This window comes from Micromesistius poutassou (genome assembly GCF_964030765.1).
Source record: "Micromesistius poutassou genome assembly, chromosome: 13".
Classification (NCBI taxonomy): Eukaryota; Metazoa; Chordata; class Actinopteri; order Gadiformes; family Gadidae; genus Micromesistius; species Micromesistius poutassou.
In genome coordinates, this window is record NC_140283.1 from 17119677 (window position 1) to 17142196 (window position 22520).

Sequence of the window (22520 nt, forward strand, 5' to 3'; positions counted from 1 at the left end):
CATTTTTAAATATTAAAATAAAAAGAACATTCCTAGCGGGCCACTTTCCTGAAATCTGTCTCCCTCTGTCTGTCTCTATGTCTGTCTGTCTGTCTCTGTCTGTCTGTCTGTGTCCCCCCCCCCCTCTCCACACTAACCAAACCACGCCGTCTTCAGCCTGTCTGTGGACCTTAAGCATCAACAGGTCCGACTGTATGCATTACAAAGCTCAGCGTCTTCCCAGGGGGTCAAAAGCTATGCCACTTCACATTTTTAAAAGCCTCGGCGGCAACAATTATCCGCCCTCCCTGCTCCCTGTCTGGCCCCTAGAATTGCACTTAATTGAGCTTCTGTCTGCGGGGGGATGAAGGCCCCCCCTCCCTCCCATCCCCACCACCTCCTCCTCGTATTGTGATGTCCATTAAAGGGCTATTGACGTGGGTGTGAGCTCCGCCAGGCCCCAGGCCGTACCTAGGAGGGCGGTGATCGTGCACACTTGTGCACAAGCGTCAGGCACCCGGTGGAAATGCGGTTGAACCCCGTCTCCCAGCATGCTGACGCGGAAGAATGTTAATAAGCCCAACAATGGAGTCTAGGTTTTTTTTTTCCGAATCGTCTGGCTCTCAGCTTTGACGAGTGTGACTAATTATCTCATCGCGGGCGGGGATGAAGGAAACAAACACTGCAGATCAAAACCGATTAAATCGCAGACATTGGCTCTTTCATAAATTGGCAAAGGAACATGCATTTTCACTAGTTTCCATAGTGTTTGATTGACATTGATTTATATTCAACAAATCTGGAAATGGTCCTCATTTATATAGCGCTTTTACCCAAAGCTCTTTACAGTGTTGACTGACATTCACCCATTCATGCACATTCACACACCGACGGCGGAGTCAACCACGCAGGGCGACAGCCAGCTCGTCAGGAGCAATTAGGGTGAGGCGCCTTGCTCAGGGACACCACGACACTCAGCTAGGAGAAGCCGGGGATCGAACCAGCAACCTTGCTGTTACCAGCTAACCCGCTCTACCTCCTGAGCTAATGCCGTAACCAATATAACCAACAGTGCTACTAAAACATCAGCAACCTATGTGTTTGGTTGTGAGAAGGTCGGCTAGGTCAGGTTAATATAATGTTTAATATGTTAAAACAATTGACTCCTACCTGCTTCTTTAGAACCTGTACCTGAAATTACTGTAAGTCACTTGCTGGTGTTTACAGAGTGTTTCTGGGGTTCATGGAGTTCCAGAGTACTGCTCTTGATGTGGTGTTGAGTGCCCGGGCGGATTATGATGATGATGATGATGATGATGATGATGATGATGATGATCTCTTCTCATGGTGGAGCCACAGCTCCATCCCTCTGAAAATGGGATTTGAACCTAAGGCGATGGGAGATTGGGAGGTCTGTCTGTCTGTCTGTCTGACTTTCTTTATCTCTCACACAAACTCTTTCCCTGTCTCTCTTTCCCTCACTCCCTCCCTCCCTGTCCCTCCCCGTCTCCCTCTCCCTTGCCTACCTCTCCCTACCTCCCTTTCCCTCCCCCTTCCCCTCCCTCCCTGTCCCTCCCCGTCTCCCTCTCCCTCCCTCCACGCTGTAACACTTTGTCGAAGCATCAACAGAGTCTTTGATGATCTCTTTGATGTCTGTGTGTCTGCGCTGATGAGGCGTTTTAGAGGTTGGGCCTCTCTTTCCTAGAAAGAGTCCGACCTGGTGTATAACTGGTCTGTCCTGGTCTGTACTGGTTTGTCTTTGCCTATAGCTGACTGGTCTGTACTGGTCCGTCTTGTTCTTAAGCTGACTGGTCTGTACTGGTCTGGTCCATCCTGGTGTGGTGCATCCTGGCCTGTAGCTGACTGGTCTGTACTGGTCTGGTCCGGTCGTGTGTGGTGCATCCCGGGCCAGTCCTCATAGCAGGACCTGTGCGTTTTTGTGCCCAGGAGTCATGCTCCCCCTCATCACATGTATAACTGTGCAGAGAGATCAAGTGTTGCCTGTGTGTATACATAAAAATAACAACATGAAACTTGGTATCTAAATACCTTGTTGTTCCCTCACCCTCTTCCTCCCGGCTGTCTAACTGTCTGAGCCTTTTCTTTTCTTTGGAATCAAACAACCCCCACTATCAATTCTCCTTTCCCATTATTAAGCGCTCTCTCTCTCTCTTCTGTCTTTTTGGTAGTTATTCATGGTGATGGAATCCAACGCTGATAGCAGCTTTTACTCGACATGTGCATTTCAGCTGAGGTCTCTTATGAGACAGAGACAGAGAGAAAGAGAGAGAGAAAGAGAGAGAGAGACGCAGAGAGCAAAAGGACTGGAAGCATTACCCGTTGACCATGTGCAGATAACTTCATATTGAGCAGCTGGGTTGCGATACTAATAAATATAAATAATATCTTTAAGTGTCCTTTAGATGTGTATATATATATAGATATATAGAAAGAGAACGAGTACCAAGCGTTGATCTGATTGGCCCAAAGTATCGGCCAGTATTTTCTGCCCTCTCCATGTGGTGCCCACGCCAGGGTTGATGTCCGGGCGCCGCGCGGGCATGTCCATTTAAAACGTCATCGCGGGATCGTTCTGTGTTTGTCTAGGGGTTGACTTCGGGGCATGAGCAGGCATTGGGGGCTCACCAGCGACCGCATGTTGCATGTTGGCTCCGTGTTGGAACTGTTTTCATTTCTGGCCTTTGAGATGATACGGTATGTTATGGCGGCCTTGCCAGCCCTCCAGTGTGCGAGCGTTATGTCATAGGAATGCGGCTAAGCTGAATGCCTCTGCCCCTGATTGTAGACGTTCCCCGCTCTCTCCTCAGGAAATAGAAATAGTTATGGTATTGTGTATGTCTGGCTGGGAGTGTTTTGAAATGTATGTCACGGCTAGAGAAAAACTGCTCTCCTTTTGACGGCGTTTCACATTCAAAATGATTGCCAAGAGAATACAACGGCCAACATCATTAAGTTTCTCTCAAGGGCAAACTGTTGGAGCCCGTCTCCACATGGCATTGAAACTTTTGCAATTTATTTTTTATTACCCCGACAGAGAACAAGGCGTCCAGGCCCTTCGTTCTGGAGAACAACGGGAACATGGCGGAGCAGCTGGGGTCTGTCAGTGACGCCATACGCCATCAACACCCCAACCCCGGCCCAAACGCCGACACCAGCACGGGCCCCGACCCCTCCACCAACACCAACACCACCGCCTCCACCACCTCCTCCGCCCACGGGGCTCGCAGCCGACGCAAGCGCTTCCTGTCCTACCCCCGCTACGTGGAGCTGATGGTGACGGCGGACGCCAAGATGGTGCGACACCACGGACGCAACCTCGAGCACTACATCCTCACAATCATGTCAGTAGTAAGTAAAATAATGTTTCTTTTTTAAATATTTTATTATTATAATTTAATGTCTGTTATTATTGTTATTTGTGATGGTGGTTCCTGTTCCTCGTGTTATTGGAAGACTCTCAGATAAAAGCCTCTACCGATTACCATATAATGCAATTTGTTGTTAGTGTTTGTAATTTACCATCTGGGATTAATGAAGTACAATTGTTCCCATTTTATTGTAATGTATGGTCTTAGAAGTGCTTAGTTGTAGTGCTTATATTGTGTGTAGTAAAAGTAGCATGACACCATCATTATTATGATTTATATTATTATTGCACGCACATGGAAGTGATTTTGAGAGTTGGATTTTGGCTACTCGATGGATCTGTGGTCATGGTCTAGAACTGTATGCTTTATTTTCACTGATAATCCTGTTTCGGAACATTTTGTAATTTTTATAGGAAAAGTCCTCCTCCAAGTCTTTTGTTTGTTCCAAAGCAACCTTTGTGCTGTTTTACATAAATGTCTCACTCAACCTCAACCTCAACTCAACGTCTCACTCAACCTTACCTTTGTAAAAATCGATTAACCCATAAAGTTAAACAATCATTCAATGAAACCCTGTCTTCACTAAGATTGACAGTTGAAGAAGAATGTTAAATTCCTTTAATTTTAAACACACACAACCCAACACAACTCGCCGGTTAGAGTTGTGAGTTGTGTAGAGTGAATTTCCCACCCCTTGAGGTAATGTTTACGTGCTTATGAAAAATGTACACCTTTATCCACCCAATGGCGTCCACTACACACACGCACACACTACCCTCTCTCTTTCATAACTTGCAGACTTTAATCCATTGGAGGTGCCCACTATTCAGCCAAATTAACAGGAATCACTTTTGAACGGAACAGGGAAGTCTGCCAAGCCTGGTCCAGCATCGCCATGGTTACCACATAACCCCCTGCCAGTTGGGGGTCTGAGGGGGGGCGGGGGCTTTCACACGACAAGCTTTTAGCTCTCTGATATGAAGATGAGGATGATGTCATGTCATTTCAATTCACCCGACCAACAACACGTGTCGTAGGGTGAGAACATGTGTACATGTGTGTGTGTGTGTCTGTGCGTGTGCGTGCGTGCGGGTGGCAGCACTCGGCATACATGTGTCTGGGTGCGTGCACTTGCATGCGTGTGTGTGTGCTCCTGCTGTGGACATTCCTGTGGGTTTCCAGAACTTGTAATTTGGTCGCTCACTGTGTGAGGCTGTTCCAGCTCAGACCAGGATCAAGGACCGACCTAAATGAATTCACACACCGACGCACGCGGACACACACAACATGTCCTCGAGATGCAGAGCAGAGTAAGGCTAGCTGCGTCTTCTAGCCTCTCCCCTGCTAGCATGTAGGCCTTGTGAGCTGGGGGGCCAATAGGTGTGTGTAAGTGTTTGTGGTGGGCTAATGAGGGTCTGTCAGAGGGTTGGGGTCATGCACGGCTCCAGGTATCCTGCTGACGTTTCGAGTCCAGTCAGTGGACGCTGAAGAGGTCTGGCTGGATGGGATAAGCGAGCCATCGACAAGCTAGCGTAGAGAGGGAAGAGGTTTTGTCACAAATTCCATAGTAAAAAAAAAAAGTGGTATGGTAATATGGTATGTATGGTATAACAGACCAAAATCTAAAATGTTAAGAGAAATGAACGTGGCGTAGTATACATAGGTGTGTTGTTTCAACCAAACACCCTCGGTCATCAGTCCAGGCTCTCCGATCCAAACCACAGCTCCATCAAAACAACCCCCAATGCGTGCCTTGTTTCAGCCTCGGTGGAGGTTTGCATTTCTTCTCGTGTGTGTTGTGTGATTACAGGTAGCAGCTGTGTACCGGGACCCCAGCGTGGGCAACCTCATCAACATTGTGATTGTCAAGCTCGTCATTATCCACAATGAACAGGTGAGCTCACCTGGGAACCCCCCCCCCCCCCCCCTCAGTGTGGTCGGGTTCTCTCCTAGCCCGCCCCCCTGACGTCACCGCAGGTGTCCCTATAGCTGGTGGTGGGTTTCATTTCCCCTCTGTCTCTGGGGAGGGGGGGGCGTGGTGAGGAGAAGACAGAGCCTGCCTTGTACGTTCCCACGTCTCCGGAGAGGCCTGCTTTCGAAAGAGGAGAGGAGAAATGTTACAATGTGTTGATGGCTTCGCCACCTGCAAGTGGCCGAATGCTGACATGGCATCCCTGGTTTGAAACTGGTGGATTTGCTTTTATAACAGACTGTAAAGTATGGTACGGAAGACTGTAAAACACCCTAACTTCTGTTTCCGAAGGAGTGGTAGTGTGTAGGGGTGGGGGCGTGTCAGTGTTATGATGTTTTGTGTACGTGCGTGGGTATTTGTAATTGAAAAGCTGCGACTATATTGATTCATTCGAATACCTAGAACAAGGTGTAATATTTCCAGTGATGTCCTAGAGTGCTCATCACAGGTACCGAGTTATAAGTCTGAACATTTATTAATTCTGAATTCTGAACACGGGGGTCTGTAGTTAAGCAAAGTCACCCTGCCGACCCACAGTGTCCAAGCTCGTCATCTTCCTCTTCTTCTCCCTCCGTCGCAGGAAGGACCGACGGTGAACTTCAACGCCGCCCAGACCCTCCACAACTTCTGCGTGTGGCAGCAGGCCCAGAATGTTCCCGACGACAGCCACCCGTCCCACCATGACACCGCCCTCCTTATCACCAGGTGACCCCTCCGCCTCTCACCCCGTCGCCCTCCGAGCTCACCCCCACTACACGCAAAACGATACCCTCCCCTTACCCCTCGACCCTTGACCCACCGTCCACGGATGTCTCGGATCCACCCTCATGTGGAAGCTAAGTCAGAAGAGAAGAAATACACAAGAAGACAACAACAAAAAGCACCATCATGCAGACACGTGTCCTCGTGTGTGGCTTCACTCTAGGCGAGGGATTCATGTGATTTGTGTTTCTGTCCTCTTTTTTTCAGGGAAGACATCTGCCGAGCGAAGGACAAATGCGACACATTGGGTGAACTATTTTTATTCCTCCTTTCATCATCGTATAGTCTTTGCCTCCAGTCAACCTCAATTAACTTTCCCTTCTGTGGCTCAAGGCTCATGCATTCTGCTCTTTTTGTCAGCTAATAATATAATGGGGACAGAGCAATGGGGACTATGGGGGGGGGGGGGGGGCTGGCAGCCATGCTAATCTCTCTGACACGGCACACAAGTTGTGGGTTTGAATGATTTAATCACCTCCAGAACAGTGCTTTCTTATTCAACCAGTCCTATGATTCTGTGTGTGTGTGTGTGTGTGCGTGTGTGTGTGCGTGTGTGTTAACCAACAGGACTAGCGGAGCTGGGCACCATGTGTGACCCGTTCCGAAGCTGCTCCATCAGCGAGGAGAACGGCCTCAGTGCCTCCTTCACCATCGCTCATGAGCTGGGCCATGTGTAAGTGTTGACATGGTGCACACACACACACACACACTGAAACCATCACTACCCCATCCTACCACCACCACCACCCTTCCTCATCCACATTTGCCCCCGACCCAACAAAGCCCTCTTATCAAGAGAACGCAAGGCTCGGGAGAAGCAGGTGCAAAACATAATGAAGTGATTTGTGTGTGTGTGTGTGTGTGTGGGTGTGTGTGGGTGTGTGTGTGTTTTTAATAACATGATGACCTTAATGCCTTACTGTATTGCCCCAGGAGAGTTAACCCTATGGGTGTCATAGCTCTGTCTGGAGCCGCCAGCCAGGTTATAGCTGCAAAAAAACATGAAAAGACAAAAACCAATGCATTCTCTGATGTGGTTCAAAGAAGAAAGCTCGCATTCCCATGTTTTGAAGGTTAGTGTCGTCTGTAAGTAAACATGGCGTCATAATTCGGCGGTTATTTTTTCTCCTTTTTTCTTTTTCATATGGTTAAATCACCGGGAGCTAAGACATTAGCATTCAGGAGCCCTAGCCCTGTCTGAGACACTATCACTTTCAAAGAGAGATAACACCCAACGCTGCATCAGTAAACACAGGCCTGTCAATCTGCGGTCGTAGCACACTGCGCAATTAGCCTGTGATGCCACTGTTAGCGTGACGCAACTCTCCATCAGAAAAAGTGTTTTCACGACAAGAGAATGTTACCACAGGAAAACAAATCAAAATAGATCATAAGGTTTGACTGCATGACTGGATGAATGAATGACCTGCTTTGTGGACACATAACAAAGTCACAACACATGAATCCTTTTCTTAAAAGCCTTTTCCAAACACTGCTATTATAAACATCTAGATCCCTGTGTTCCGTCGACAGAATAGTGGACCCTTTGTAAATCAAAGCTGCACTTGAAAATGAAAATGACATCATCCTTTTTATTCCCTAACTCTTCAGGGGTACCGGTTGTTTTCTTTGTTTTGTTGCTTTCTTTTCAGTTCCAACACGTTTCTTTCACATGTTGAAATGTTCAGTTGAAGTGGACATCCTTTTTAGTAGATCAACACTCCTAATCCACTAAAGCGGATGTTGTACCACTCTTTTTTCCCCCCCCCCAACTGTATGCTGTCATTCCTTTTTCTCCCCTGTTTGTTCCTTTTTCCCTTTCTGGCTCCATCCCCTCGCGCCATGCGGGTGTCAAAGCGGGAGCCAGTTCTGCGTCTGGCTTTTTTCCTTTCTTTCCAAGTGGCCCTCCTGGTAAATGGGCCCAGTGTCACGCCCGGCACTGTGAGCCACTGGCTAAGAATGAGAGTAATTCTGCTTCCTACGCTGCCCCGCTCACACACTGCCCCAGTGAAGTGTTTGGACCGGGGCTGCAGCAGCCGGCGAGCAGGAGAAAGGCTCTTCTTGGCCCAGGGAGAGTGGAAGGCCACCTCCCTTCCCTCTCTCTCTCCAACCTCCCCCGCGTTGCACTGTTTCAACGCCGCAGCACAAACAGAGCCCTACAGCCAGTTGGCTCCGCTTCCTGGCGTTGTTAATCGCCTGCGTTTCGACGGCGGGAGCGCTTGTGAGTGTTTAGCCCCTCTGGGAATGCCAGTGTCAGGTACTGGGAGCAGCTTGTTTAGAGAAACAAAGACTCCGACTAATGGAAGGGGGGGCCTTCCTCCGCTCACTGTGAGGAATATGTAATGTGTAATGGGGTGGGGGATTTGAGTGTGCGGTGGAGTCGTTACGGTGTGAAAGGCAACACGTCGTAAATTGTCACGCCCCAAGCACTCAAATGTCTTCAGACGTAATCCCCGCCCCCCCCCCCCCCCCTTGACATTTTGATACGTCATTCGGGCCCATTGACAACTTGGGAAGAAGGCTGCATTCCAATACTTAATTGACGGCAAATTCTGTGAAATCCTCCCCTCCCGATTGGATTGACTTCTGGGGAGCGGCAAACCAGGCGATCGTGTTGCCGACACTCCAAGACCGCAAGCGACAGTTTGCAGAGAAATACAACCCGACCCGACTCAACTGTTTTATCCTGGCCTTTCTCTTTTTAAATCCCCAATCAGTGGGGATGTGTTGGATGTCCCCTAGTTGGAACTAGAGCCCTCACTCTCGCCCCAGCGGTGCCGACCGCGGCGGTCCCCCCCCCGCGGGCCTCACAGGGCTGGCCGTTCCGCGTATTTATGATGGCAGGATATCCCGACGACGTCGCCATGGTTCAGGCACTGCTGAGCACCATACCCGCCGGGTGATTTACTGCATTTCAGTGAGGTTGTTGATCTGTTGTTGTTGTTGTCATCGAGGGATCATCGTGTTCGTCGTGTTCTCTATTTTAAGACATCATTGCAGAAGGGGGTCTGACGTGTTGACTGCTAAGCTGTTTGTTGTTATTGTTGTTGTGGTGCTGGCGGTGGTGGTCGGGGAAGAGAGATGTGCGTCGTGTGATGACAGTTTGTGATTATAATTGAGTGTGAAGGAATTCAAGTATGCAATTGTTGTTGTCTCTTGTGTCAATAAAGCTTTTCCTCATGGAAAGTCCTTAAAGCTTTTCCTCAGAGATAATCCTTGTTGGTAGTGTTGGTACATTGTTTACCTGATTTCTTAACTGAAATGATTGTGCTCACTTCTATATCATAACATACAAAATACCCAATTCCTTTTCACAGTCCTGTCTTTATGGTACCTCCATCGTCATGGTACTGCACCTATCTGGGGTCAGCTAGTGAGTGTATTAGTGGCTCACCCCCATCAGGAAGACTGAGTAGTGCAGGTTGTAATTAGGCTGGGGGTGAACCCATCTTTGCCTCAGGGCCTCACGTAGGGTCGACACATGCCAGTTCTGATGGACTTTGTTTATGTTGTGGTCCTGTCATGACCCTTAGCCCCCCCCCCCCCTCCCCTCGCCTGAAGCTCTGCCCTTTAAACACTACACAAAGTATACCACGTGTGTGTGTGTGTGTGTGTGTGTGTGTGTTTCTATTCCCTGCAGGCGTCTGTGTCCTGTCTCTGTGATCCTGCCGTTTCTCCGTGCGTAGTATACATATGCCAAACCGCAGCTCAGAGCCATACATCTGCAATGATAAAGCTCCATTCTGCGCATAGACAACGTCTTCCGTACTCGCTGTTCATCTGGGAAGAATACACGGATGTGCAGCTGGGAAAGCGAGTACCCTGGTTGCTCTGGCGGATTTTTTTTTTTACATCGCAGCTCCATATGGGTCTCTGAGCACATGGCGTGCTCCCTCCCTCCCCCATCCCTGACTCCCCCCCTCCCTCCCTCCCTCACTCCCCTCCCTCAGCGTTAAGCCCTGAGAAAATGTGAGCCGGTGACCTCTGGCCTTCTGGAGGTGAGCCAGAGGTGGTTCTCACTATACTGGCGGGATGATGGAGAGAATATGCTGGTCAGTTTGATTCATCAGGCGGTCTTTAACGCATTATCCTCTCATAGCGGTCGGGTTAAGCTCATCTGAACCCTATTGAGGGCGGGGAATCGCAGTCGAGTTGCGGATGCACTTCGCACTTGATGTTGTACATGTGTACGTGGAGGAACAACTTTTTCTTTTTTCATGTGGCTCTGTCTGTGATTCGAGTGTGTGCGTGTGTGTGTGCGTGTGTGTGTGTGTGTGTCCATTCTGTGTGCCTTTGTGTGTGTTTCATTATTGTGTGTGTGTGCGTGTGTGTGTGTGTGCTTAAATTCGGCTTTTCATGCAGTTTGGCGCCTGCATCTGTGCGTGCTGGTCATCCAAAGGGGTTGGTCCGGTTTAATCCCTTGTTAAAATTGGCAGATTTTAAACCCCTTGACGCTTATCCTGCTCACTATGACTGATCCACTAAGCAGCTCGTAACACTTTGTGTGTGTGTGTTCCTTTTTCTCCCCTCTCTCTCTCTTTCTCCCACTCTCTCACTCACTCTCATTCACTCACCCACACTCTCTTTCTCTCTCTCTCTCTCTCTCTCTCCCCCCCTACAATGTGTATGTCTCTCGTCCAGGTTCAACATGCCCCACGATGACAACCCCAAGTGCAAGGAGGCGGGCGTCAAGGACCAGTTCCACGTCATGGCGCCCACTCTCAACTACGACACCAGCCCCTGGTTCTGGTCCAAGTGCAGCCGCAAGTACATCACCGAGTTTCTGGAGTAGGTACCTGCAGCGCAAACCCTGCCTCTGTTCAAAAAACTTGACGTGTCATTCATGTTTCATGTTAAGGGCAAAAAGAGGAATAGATAAGAAGACAAGCAGAAACAAGGAAAGTCACACTCCAAACGCGTCTGAACCGATTGAACAAAGTTCTTTTGAATTGGACGTGAGAGATGCGGTCGTTTATTCTGTAAGCGATACTGTGTCTACTTGCCGAAACAACAAAAAAAAGTGGATTTTCAAAGAAAACGCTGGCGTCATGTTCATGACGCCGGCTTCTCTGTGCGGACTGAAGATGGCGGAAAAGTGGCGGTTTAAATTCGATCGCAATCTGCCGTCCTGCCCTTGTGGACGCCTGCTCCACGGCGCGGTTTGTTTATCCGCGGTTCTTCCACCTACGAGCCAAGGCACTCTGTTCTCGCGCAGCTCCGGGTATATAGGTCAACTCAGTGTAAACTATGTTGAGTTGTTATTGCCCCGGAGCTGAGACACTATTTCCTGTTTGAATCCAGGGGTCCTCCACAGCTGACCTGAGCGATTGAACCCACCACCACCCCACCCCTCACACACCCAGCGCCTCCCCTCATCTCTCTCTCTCTCACCACTGAGCAAGAGCCTGACTCTGTCTCTGTCTCCCTCTCTGTCTCTGTCTCTGTCTGACTCTTTCTCTCTTTCCCTCTCTGTCTCTCTCACTCTCTCTCTGTGTTCTCTCTCTCTCTCTCTCTCTCTCTCTCTCTCTCTGTCTCTCTCACTCTCTCTCTGTCTTCTCTCTCTCTCTCTCTGTCTTCTCTCTCTCTGTCTCTCGCGCTCTCTCTCTCTGTGTCTTCTTCTCTCTGTCTCCCTCTGTCTCTCTGTCTCTCTCTCTCTCTCGCTCTCTCTCTATCTCTCTCTCTCCCTGTCTCTCTCCCTCTCACTCTGTCCCTCAATGGTTGGCAAACAGTCATTAAAGTCAGTGGCGTGCCTTCGCTCGCCAGAATCTGTAACGCGGGGCAACCATGCCGCGCACCCTCTTTCAACACGGCGCAGAGGAACATGGACGCCGGAGAAGGACTTCCCTTTTGAGATGGGGAAATGTCAGATCTAATTAAATCTTCCCTGGGCTTGACCCTTTGATCTCTTACACCAGCACCCCACCAGCAGCCCCACTCACGCTCGCTCACCACTCGCAGCCTCTGTTGATTGTGGAGGCCTCCACAATGCGCTGCGTTGTTGACCAGATGCACCCTGGGAGCGGCAGCGGCGCCAGGCGTCGCCCCTCGTTGGGGCTTTAAGGTTACGCGCCGCATACTTTCCGATGACGACTGCGACGCGATGAGCTCGGCCCGAGGGGGGGGAAATCGGCGTCTCCGTGAATCTTGTCATTATCCACGGTCTGCTTTGGATCAACGGCGGTGGCCTGGTGTGTTGGGGGGGAGATGTTGTGTAATGTGTGGCTAATCCGATCCCTGGATGACGAGGACCTTCTTTTTAATTGAGGCGTAGCGACGTTTATGAACAACGCATGTACAGAAGGAGTCCCAGGGTCTTAACGGGTGGGAGCTGATTCGGCAACCGTAGCTTCATGAAGGACGTACAAAGCCTTCCAGTGTCAGAACATGCTGGGGATTTGTGAAACAAACAGAGCGATCAATCCGTCACACATGCCACCATTCATCAGAATCAGATCTTCTGCTCATCCAAGCATCCACATCTTGGAACCATTTCCATTCTAACATATTTGATATCAAAATGTGTTCTTACAATTACCCTTCAAGTAATCCGTTCCCTATGGGAGTAAAGGGATTGTTTTCAGTTGCAGTTTTCGAGAGCTCCAGGGGGTGGAGAAGAGGGCCCTTCAGAGTGTAGCAATTGTTTCGTTTGAAGTTTTTGTCTCCCAAGGAAACAATGAGAAACGCACCAGCCAGGTAGCCAGCCCCCTTCTTCTGAAGGCTAGAGCTGACCCGGTCAAGTACATCTCTGATCGGGCTGCCCATTCTCCCCAGAGAGCACTCCAGCCACCGCCGGCTCCAATGGCAATTTGGGTGCCTGGTCAATTGCCACACCTTCCCTTTTCAGAAATCTGTCGGATCCCTCTCCTCTACCTCCTCCACCTCCTCCTCTTCCTCCTCTTCCTCTGCTCCTCATCCACCACCACCAACCGCCCTATCCTATGATCTCAGTATCGGTGTAATAATGTGAACTGAGCTCTCACACTTGAAAAGTTGATGAAAAGCGTCCTGCCTTTGTGTGATGTGAATTTGTCAGAACCGCGACATAAAGAGACCATTCATTCACTACCTTGGCCTCCCGCCAAAATGATTTAAGCAACAGAAACCCTAATATAAAATAAAATGAAAATCCTGACTGCTACCACCCCACTAATTGTGCGTGGATTGGGTGTTAAAAGCCACATAATCATTAGTAGTTACTGAACCCTATCATTTTCCATTACGATGCCAAGGCCTGCAGCTCACAAATGAAATATACCGTACCCACATAAATCAGTGCTACAGAGCCCGAGAACTGTCAATGTTGCATAACGTTATTATTATTTTTCAACAAAATGGTGCCACAGTTGGTGCAATTGGTACTGCTTTAACAAAGTTGCAATGTTTCAGTGCTTTTATTTCCATCCGAAACCCTTAACAAACCTTCAAAGGTCAGTTAGAGTGTCCTGAAATATACTTTTGCATCTTAAGAAATCGATATATCGCTTGCGCAGTTTGTTATATTTCTGTGTTGGCTCAACCAATCAGCATTTGGTTGATGCACAGTACTGTAGCTTATAAGCGGTGTTGTTAAGATGTTGGAGGTTCATCATACAACTGCCATCAGACGGCAAATTCCAACATCAGCGATTAAACATGGCCGCTCCTTCTCCTTTATCATTGTACAAACTCGCATCTTCGTAGATAAATTCACTTTGAAGAAGCCTCAGAAGTCTCCCAAACGTTCCCACGTGTGGAGTCTCTTCTCCGTTGGCTGACCCGCGTTCACCTTCGGGTCTCAAGATAACCAAACGGGGGAGAAAGGGGGTGAGGGAAAGGGGGCGTATCTCCACAAAATAAAAAAAAACAACCGCATTCTCCGTTGCCGTCCCATCTGTCCTGGATTTAATAATGCTGCCATTGGGTTGGCCGTGCTCTGTACTTGATGAGACAGATGACCAGCTGGTGAGAGATGCTCCGTGCATGGGACTGTCTTTATGATGGCTCTGCGGGGCGAGTTCATTCCTTTCAACGACTGCGTCTCTCCTCCGCCAGGTTCACGGCCCCTATAGCATATTTCCCAGCTACCCTGGCCACTTTTTTGAGCGCCATTCTTTTTCCTCTCATTTTAAAAAGAGAACGAAAAAAACACAACAAGCAGAGGAGCTAAAAGATGAAAAGATCTGAAAAACATTGACTGTACCCGATGACAGGTAATTACGGCCCTTCACAACATCAACTGACACTGTATGGAACAGGTGTTTTGCAGCGGCGCTATCCTGTGCAGAATTTGTTGAAGTGGTGCAGACATGTGTAAATAAACATCTATACACGTCTTATCCCTCGGTTTCCTTTTTGGCGAGGCAAAGGCAAATAAAACAAGACTTGAAGACTAGACTAATGGTGTTTGACTGGGCTTTGGGTGGGATTTGCTTTAAAGCTCACCCAAGCTATCTGTGCATACATTCAATCCAGCTGTGCTTTTGTTGTCTCCGTCAGGATGTCTGGAGGCCGGGTGCGGCTGATAGACCTGTACAATGTTTCATTATGGTCTAAGATGGCTTCAGATTGATGTAATATAATCAGGGCTTCTTTATGGCTCCACAAGCGCTTCTTTCCTTTCTGAACGGAGAAACAAAAACACGGCTATTGAGGTAGAAACACACGGGTCAACATGTAGATCCATCCGTCTGCGTGAACGTTGGGTTTTGTTGACTTTCTCGCAATTGGCTCACCTATCGCTGACATTACCTGAAAAGAAACCTTTAAAGGAAATGCTTCATCATTTTTGTGGTTGTCAGCTTTTGTGGACCACCCACATAAAGAAGATCAGATAACACATGATGGCAAGCAGTTACCAGCAGGTTTATAAACAAGAAGACCCCTAATGGCAAACGAAAATAAAAGGCACCTACCTAGCTAACTGATTCTGCCACTACTTAGCCTGTATACTTACATTGATCCATTATAGAACAGTTATTATACACAACATTGTATGTATTTCAAAAATAAATCTCCCCATGGTACTGATGACCCGTTTGAATGTAGAGTTCTTCCCACATCATGGCGGCGTATGTTTTCATCGTGTTAAAATAATGAGTCTTCTTTCTTTCCTCTCCATTCAGCACCGGCTATGGGGAGTGTCTGCTGGACGAGCCCACGGCGAGGATGTACGAGATGCCCACTCTTCTTCCCGGTCAACTCTACAACGCCAACAGACAGTGTGAGCTGATGTTCGGACCTGGTTCCCAAGTCTGCCCATACATGGTAAGTGGGTCAAAGCGAGAATAAAAAAAGGCAGAATCCAGCGATGATGAGCCTCTGACTCTGTCGCCTACAGGACATATTTCTGATAGTGCTATTTACCATTTAGCAGACGCTTTCCTCCAGAGCAGTCGTTAAAGGCGCCGTCGGCCGTATTTCTCTCTATGAAGTTTGTTAATACGTTTAAGTAAGGTGCTTATACACCATCTAGAGTCAGCGTAGTTTGTATCGGACCAGATTGAATGGACGAATGGGAATCGGATCAGCATGGCACCTCCGCACAAGCCCCGTCCAGACCCCGGTACAACATTCCCATGGAGGAGGGTTTGGAGTAGCCAGGGTTTCACCTACTTTCATCCCGGTCTTGGAACGACGGCGTGTAGTGTACACACGGCACATCCTGTGCGTTTGATCGTAGCACGTTCAGACACTTTGCATGACTCACCGTAACCACACCGTCAAAGCCCCCCCTCTTAACTCATGTGGCTCTTCCACCACCATGAGCCTGTAATGATGAAGTCACACACATTACCTGCTGCTTTTAATCAGCCCTCCTTTTCACCGCGAGCTAGGGGGGGGGGCGGGGGACATCATTTTTATAAGTCAATTAGCTTTGTTCTGCTTTAATGAGCTGTCTCGGTGGACGCATTGTCGAACATCCCCAACACAATACAAAGAGAAGAAGAAAAAAAAAGAGCCCCCCCCTCCCTTGTTAGTTGTGGTTTCCGCCATTCGTTGGCCACACGCCAGCAAACTGTTAGGCTAACATGCGGCTAACCCCCGATAGCGCTCGTAATGGCGGCACAGGTGGCTGTAAATGCCCAGTGTCTGGGTTCCTGGTGGCTTTCCGGTCGGTTACACACTCGATTTACAGTCAACATTAAAATGTACCTGGGTCTGTACCCTGTTAAGATGAGGTCATTGCATGCGTGCCTCAATGATGAATGTTTTTTTTTTCCCCTGTGTATGTATTCATAATAGCTTCTTAAGCTGTCTTAGATTACACTTACTTACTATTTAATACTCTGCTACGCATCCAGCTCAAGAATGCAGCTTGGCTGTGGAGATTAGGAACCTTACGTCTGGGAGTCTAACATCCTCGCCGTGACTGCGCTACCCTGCCCCCCCCCTGATGTCATGTCATGTATAATGTGGACGCTTATCACTTTAACCTATTTAACAGATTCAATGCAAGAGGCTGTGGTGCACGAGCGCAGAGGGGGACCACAAAGGGTGTCGCACGCAACACATGCCCCCGGCCGACGGCACAGAGTGCGGGGACGAAATGGTAAGGAACAGACCCCGAGCTGTGGTCCTCTGGTGGTGCTGCAGTCACACTGTGTCATGGATGCTCTTCCCTTGAAATGAAACGTACTTCTGCCTGTGTCTGCTGTCCCAGCCGAGCACAGACCCTTTGATTCTTTTCCCCTTGTGGCATCGGGAGTTTTTTTCCTCTATATTCATACACAGACATAGACAGACAAGGAAAATCAAGAGGACATTGAAACTTTACGGGCATACAAATCATCAGTTGAACTGCCCTAAAAGTGTCACATAAAAACTTTTAATAAAGTCTCAAACTGGGATATAAACATTGTTAGCGAATGGTACTTTCACGTAACATTTAAAACAGCAGTGTACTGCAAACACTTATTTGCAGCACAGTGAAACCTGAAAACAATGACGTTGTTTGAAGTGGCTGCACTTGATGTTCATATAAACAAATTTAATCTTTATTTGACCGAACTAAGCGCATCAAAAGGAATATTCCTCGACCTACATTCTTCAAAGTCAAACGTGAATCGTCAGGCCAAACTCAACGTCGACTGATCGTCAAATCCTAACTGATGTATTATGAAATATTTTCAGCTCAATAATGCACCATTCGTGGGGACTTTTGCTTAATCAAGTATTAATCAAGTAACTGAAAATAATCAATATGCTCATGAGGGTTTCCCTGTACAAAGAAACGTTGTACAGGGATACGACAAATTACGTGTGCTATTCACTCCCAACCAAGACAAAACCTGCATCTGTGTCGGAGGTAGCATAACAAAACCCAGCAAACTGCACACAGAAGACTGAGACACGCCTCACGTGGAGTGCTTTCAATCCTGGAGCCCCTCCACCCCCACCCCACCACCACCACCCCTCTCCCCGCCGCCGCCACAACCCCCCTCTATAGTTCACGAGTCAGTATACAAGCATTACGCCACACTGTCTGCATTCTGGCCCCCCGCTACCCATGTAAAGGCAGTCAGGTGATGGCTACGGATGACAACCTGAGGCTTTAGAAGCCCCCCCGCCTACAGCCTTGTTACCCCCCGCCCCCCCCCCCGCCCCCCCCCCCCCCATTAGTCTTCCTGTTCTCCTCGCTCCGGGATGCTATGCTAATTAGTGCTAAGACGTTGGGTCAACCTCTGACGATACCGCCGGCAGGAGAGAAAGAGGAGGGGTGGGGGGGGGGGGGTATTGAAGGAGATCAGGTTAGAGAGAGGGTATCTTGAGAGGGGAAGAAAAAAAGAGTTTGGTGTGTGTGTGTGTGTGTGTGTGTGTGTGGTTAGGGGAGGGGGTGGGGGGGTGGTCTCTTTGAAAGAGGACGCCGGCCTGCGTTCACAGTTGAGTCACCTTGCGGTGAACCCGTGACCCTGAAACCCCTTTTAGGAGGTGGAGCCCGGGTCAGTGGTCAGGGCGTAACGGAGCTCCGGGCTGGGCCGGCCGGGCCGTCACACAAAAGACCTCACATCAGTGATCCTGCTGAGCCGATGAAGGGTGGGGGGGGGGGGGGGGGGGGGAGGAGGGAGAGGAGTGCTGAGAAAAGTGAACTAAACGAAGTCCGGGGGAAGGAGTATATGGTATATGGCGGTGGCCGGTGTGTATGCGTGTGTGTGTGTTCTCAGAGGAAGATGAGAGAGGCGGGGGGGGGGGGGGGGATGAGAAAGAGAGAGAGAGGCCCTCCACCTTCTAACCTCAGGGAGTGTTTTTACATACCGGGTTCAAACAAACTGCATCCTTCAGCGGTCACGCTCACGGCCCTTGCTCCCGGCCCTCGCTCCCGGCCCTCGCTCCGGCCCTCGCTCCGGCCCTCGCTCCGGCCCTCGCTCCCGGCCCTCGCTTCCAGCCCTCGCTCCGGCCCTCGCTCCGGCCCTCGCTCTGCAGGTTAGATGGTTAGATGAGGTTGACCGGGGATAAGTAACACCTTAATCCAACCACGACGGCGTCACATTAACTCACAGTACCGTCACAGCCCCTTGGACTGCAGTTCCCATGAAACTCACACATCACCAACCTCACGTCATTAAAGGGCCGTCCCAGGGAGAGAGCGAGGGAGAGAGAGGGAGAGAGAATGAGGGAGAGTACAGTGAGATTGGTTGTAGCATTCCTGGCAGGTTGTTAAAAAGTACCTAAATTAACGTGGGCTTTAGTAGGAGATAATGAGAGCAAATATTATCGTGGGCAGAAATGTCTCAGGTTTCGTGGAAGTCATTTAGGTGAGACAATGCATTCTTGTCATCATAGGAACGTGTTGATTTTATCCAAACTGACCTTTGGGTACCTTGAGCAAGGTGCAGAAGCATGACCATGATGGGAATTGCACCAGACCCACACAGCCTCCTTCTCCTTCTCATCCACCTCCTTCTCCTTCTATCCACCCCCCCTCCTCCTCCTACACCTGTACCTCCTCCTTCTACTCCTCCTCCCCCACAACCACCTCTTCCTCTTCCTCCTCCTCCCTCTCCTGTACATGGGCAATGGCACGACTCTTAGAGAGCGAGACACAGGGAGACAGGTATGTCTCTCAGGTATGGAACCCTTATTATGCATCACAACAGGAAAGAGCACTTCCCTCTCTCAGTGGTTCAGGTGTAAAGCTCTGAGCTGTGGGGGGGGGGGGGCTCTACATTGTGAGGCCATATCACTTTCAATTCCTCTGATCTTTCAGTTCAGTTCAATTCACCATCGCTTTGATTGAAATCCCCCCCCGTTTTCTTGACCTTTCTTCCTTTTTGCTTCCGGCTTTTCCTCTATTCATGTGTGCAGGTTTCTGCATTCACGCGAGCGTGCCATCTTCTCCAAGCGTCTCTCTCTCTCTCTCTCTTCTCCACCTCACACCATCAGATACGTACCACAGACCCACGCAGACGCACGTCTTCCACCTGTCTCTGTGTCTTGGCAGGCGGGAGTTGTGCCAGTTGAGTCATGAGGTTCGGGTCGGTTGCTTAAGATTGGCGCGGGGTCGGGGTCGGGTCCCTGCCTCCGAGGTGTGTGCCTGGCCCTCCGGTGCTCTCTGTCAGGCCCGAGGAGGGGGATTAAGAGCAAGGCCTCTGCACAAGGGGAAGCTAACTAGCCGTGGCGCTGCCTCCTTAGGGGCCGGAGCTGACCCGGTCTATAAGGGCCTCATCCGCTGTAGTCTGACAGTGTGTGTTCATGCACTGCCCTGGAAGCTTCACCGCTTCCTAGGAATAGTTGTTTACAAGGTGCTTAAGGTGTTTTCAACCCTTCCCGTCACTGACATCAGGGCAGTGGTAGTAGTTGTCTGTCGTTGTCGTGTTGGCACATGTCAAATCCGTGTCTGATGGGGCAGTGTGCAAGCATATTAAGAATTGTTTTTTTTTGGCAATTAACCCCCCCCCACCCCCCCACTGCCCCTCTGTTCTCCATCCCTAGCCCCGTCATCTCTCTTTCTTTTGGTGGTGTTTTTTTTTGTTGAAGCGTAGTTGTTACTTAATCACAGTCACGGAGGGAGGGGAAATAGGAAGCTGTTTGTAAACAACTCTGGTAAACAGGCTACTGGGCACCGATTGGATAGGTTCACAATCAGTTCTCTCTCTCTCTCTCTCTCTCTCTCTCTCTCTCTCTCTCTCTCTCTCTCTCTCTCTCTCTCTCTCTCTCTCCTCTCTCTCTCTCTCTCTCTCTGTCTCTCGCTCTCTCTATGGTTCTCTATCGCTCTCTATGGTTCTCTCTCTCTATGGTTCGCTCTCTCTATGGTTCTCTCTCTCTCTCTCTCTCTCTCTGGCTCTCTCTCTCTCACTTTCTGTCTCTCTCTGACATGTGCCAACGCAACACTAGCAGACGACAACAACAACAGACAACTCTCTGTCTCTCTCTCTCTCTCTCTCTCTCTCTCTCTCTCTCTCTCTCTCTCTCTCTCTTTATGGTGCTCTCTCTCTCTGGTTCCTCCCCTCTCCCGGGGGCCCTCTCCCGGGGCCCCCTCGTGGGGCGCTGGAGTGAGTAATTCGGTCACATCGCTCTCTGCGGCGCGTCTGTCATCTGGCCTGGTGGGCCGTGAACTAACGAGGGCATCCCTCCCCTTGTTGTCTATAAATACCGCCACCACCCCCACTGACCTGTCCCCCATCAGCCCCACACTTCTCCCCTTTCTTCTCCTCTCTCTCTCTCTCTCTCTCGCTCTCTCTCTCTCTCTCTCTCTCTCTCTCTCTCTCTCTCTCTCTCTCTCTCTTGCTCTCTCGCTCTCTCTCTGTCTCTCGCTCTCTCCCCCTGTATCTTCAAAAGGGCCGTGGAAGGATGGGGGTGTGTGTGTGCACTTGTGCGTGCACTTCGTGGACGTGTCTTTGTGCACAATTGTGTGCGCACAATCTCAATGAAAGTGAAGTCTATGCACCTTTTGTGTGCGATTGCAACTAGACTGGTGTGACTATAAACGTTTAATGTGCATGTTGTGCCCCGAGGAAATGGGTATATGTTGTGCATATATGTGTGTTTGTGTGTGTGCTGTGTTCACACACATTCACACACATATGAGGGGCCAGCCAGCATGATGGGTCAGGAGCCCGCCCCTGAAGTCAAAGTGAATGTGTGTGTGTGTGTGTGTGTGTGTGTGTGTGTGTGTGTGTGTGTGTGTGTGTGCGCGCGCGCGTGTGTGTGTTGGCGGGGTTCTTTGAAATGTGCTCCTAAACAAGGGATAAAAAGAGAGAGAGAGAGAGAGAGAGAGAGAGAGAGAGAGAGAGAGAGAGAGAGAGCTTTCATAAAAACTATCCCCATTCGGTAGATTTATACACAAACTGCGAAATCACCTCCAGTGTGTAGTCACATGTCTAGGTTTGCTTTCAAGGCACTCCGTTTTTTTTTCACTTTTCAGATGGCAGCCTCATTTAATGACTGAATAATACCCATGAGCAGACATCACTGTTTTAAAGATTTAATTCCCGGAACATTCCTCCTTGCTTGTGGCCAATTAGAGGAAGAAGAGAAAGAGATAGAGAATCCTTGAACAACGGAGCCAGGACAGATCGGAGCCTGTTGGCAGCCTGACAGGACTGCTGTGTGTGTGTGTGTGTGTGTGTGTGTATGTGTGTGTTTGCATGTGTGTGCGCATGTGTGTACATGTGTCTGTGCGCCTGCTCTCCGGAACTGTGTATTGTGAGAACGGTATCGGTCTCCCTCCTGGCTTATCTCAGTGTATTTGCAGGATGTTGCCACTTTGATTCGCCGTCCTCGCAGGCGTATGGGTGGATTCGGGGCTAACAAGAGGGGTGTTGTTACAGCGTTCACACGGACGCCAGCGGTATGACACGTCCGCACGCACGTGGACCTCTCATTCAGAACAAGACCCGTAGTGTAGTGGATGATGAGAACCAGGATGGCGGGATTTTCGAATGATCACAGAAGGGTTGCGAGAGAGATGTAAACGAACGAGGGGCTAATTGATTAGCGCTCATCGCTTGGCACGTCATCATCGGACACCTGCGGTACAGCCAGTCACGTCATCTTCTAGAGACGCCGTGGAAAGCCGTGAAGCTGTGTGTGTGTGTGTGTGTGTGTGTGTGTGTGTGTGTGTGTGTGTGTGTGTGTGTGTGTGTGTGTGTGTCTGAAATGGCCAAAACTACACATCCGTTTTTCTAATGCCAACCTGCAGCTGTAGAGAGACATGGTAGAAGCAAGATGGAAGGCGAGAGGGGGGGCGAGGAAGAGGGAACTCTCAAAGATAAGGAGGACGGTGGGAGTAGAGGAAAGGAATGGATAGAAGAAGCCGGAAGGAGAGGTAGTTGAGTTTCATGGCTTAAAGGTCTATCCAGCCATCTGTTGTTTTGGTTCTTCTATCACTACCTACCCTATTTGGCCTGCGTTGCTTTAACTATAAGGCAGAAACAGAGATGACAGGCTCCCAGTATAACGAATAATTTTTAGTTTTTTAGGTTTAGGTTAGTTTTCACGAG

At 49.4% G+C, this 22520-nt stretch overlaps 1 protein-coding gene across 1 annotated transcript in view; it reads left to right on the top strand.

Annotated features, from left to right (window-relative positions):
- LOC311356975 (A disintegrin and metalloproteinase with thrombospondin motifs 20) overlaps positions 1–22520 on the top strand; it is a gene marked incomplete at both ends in the record, with an annotated part of 84960 nt that overhangs the window by 10663 nt on the left and 51777 nt on the right. The window contains 8 exon segments of the mRNA XM_084476842.1: positions 3035–3348; positions 5179–5262; positions 5921–6045; positions 6310–6350; positions 6670–6775; positions 10744–10890; positions 15204–15345; positions 16526–16630. Of these exon segments, the coding sequence (XP_084332968.1) occupies positions 3035–3348; positions 5179–5262; positions 5921–6045; positions 6310–6350; positions 6670–6775; positions 10744–10890; positions 15204–15345; positions 16526–16630 (1064 nt within the window).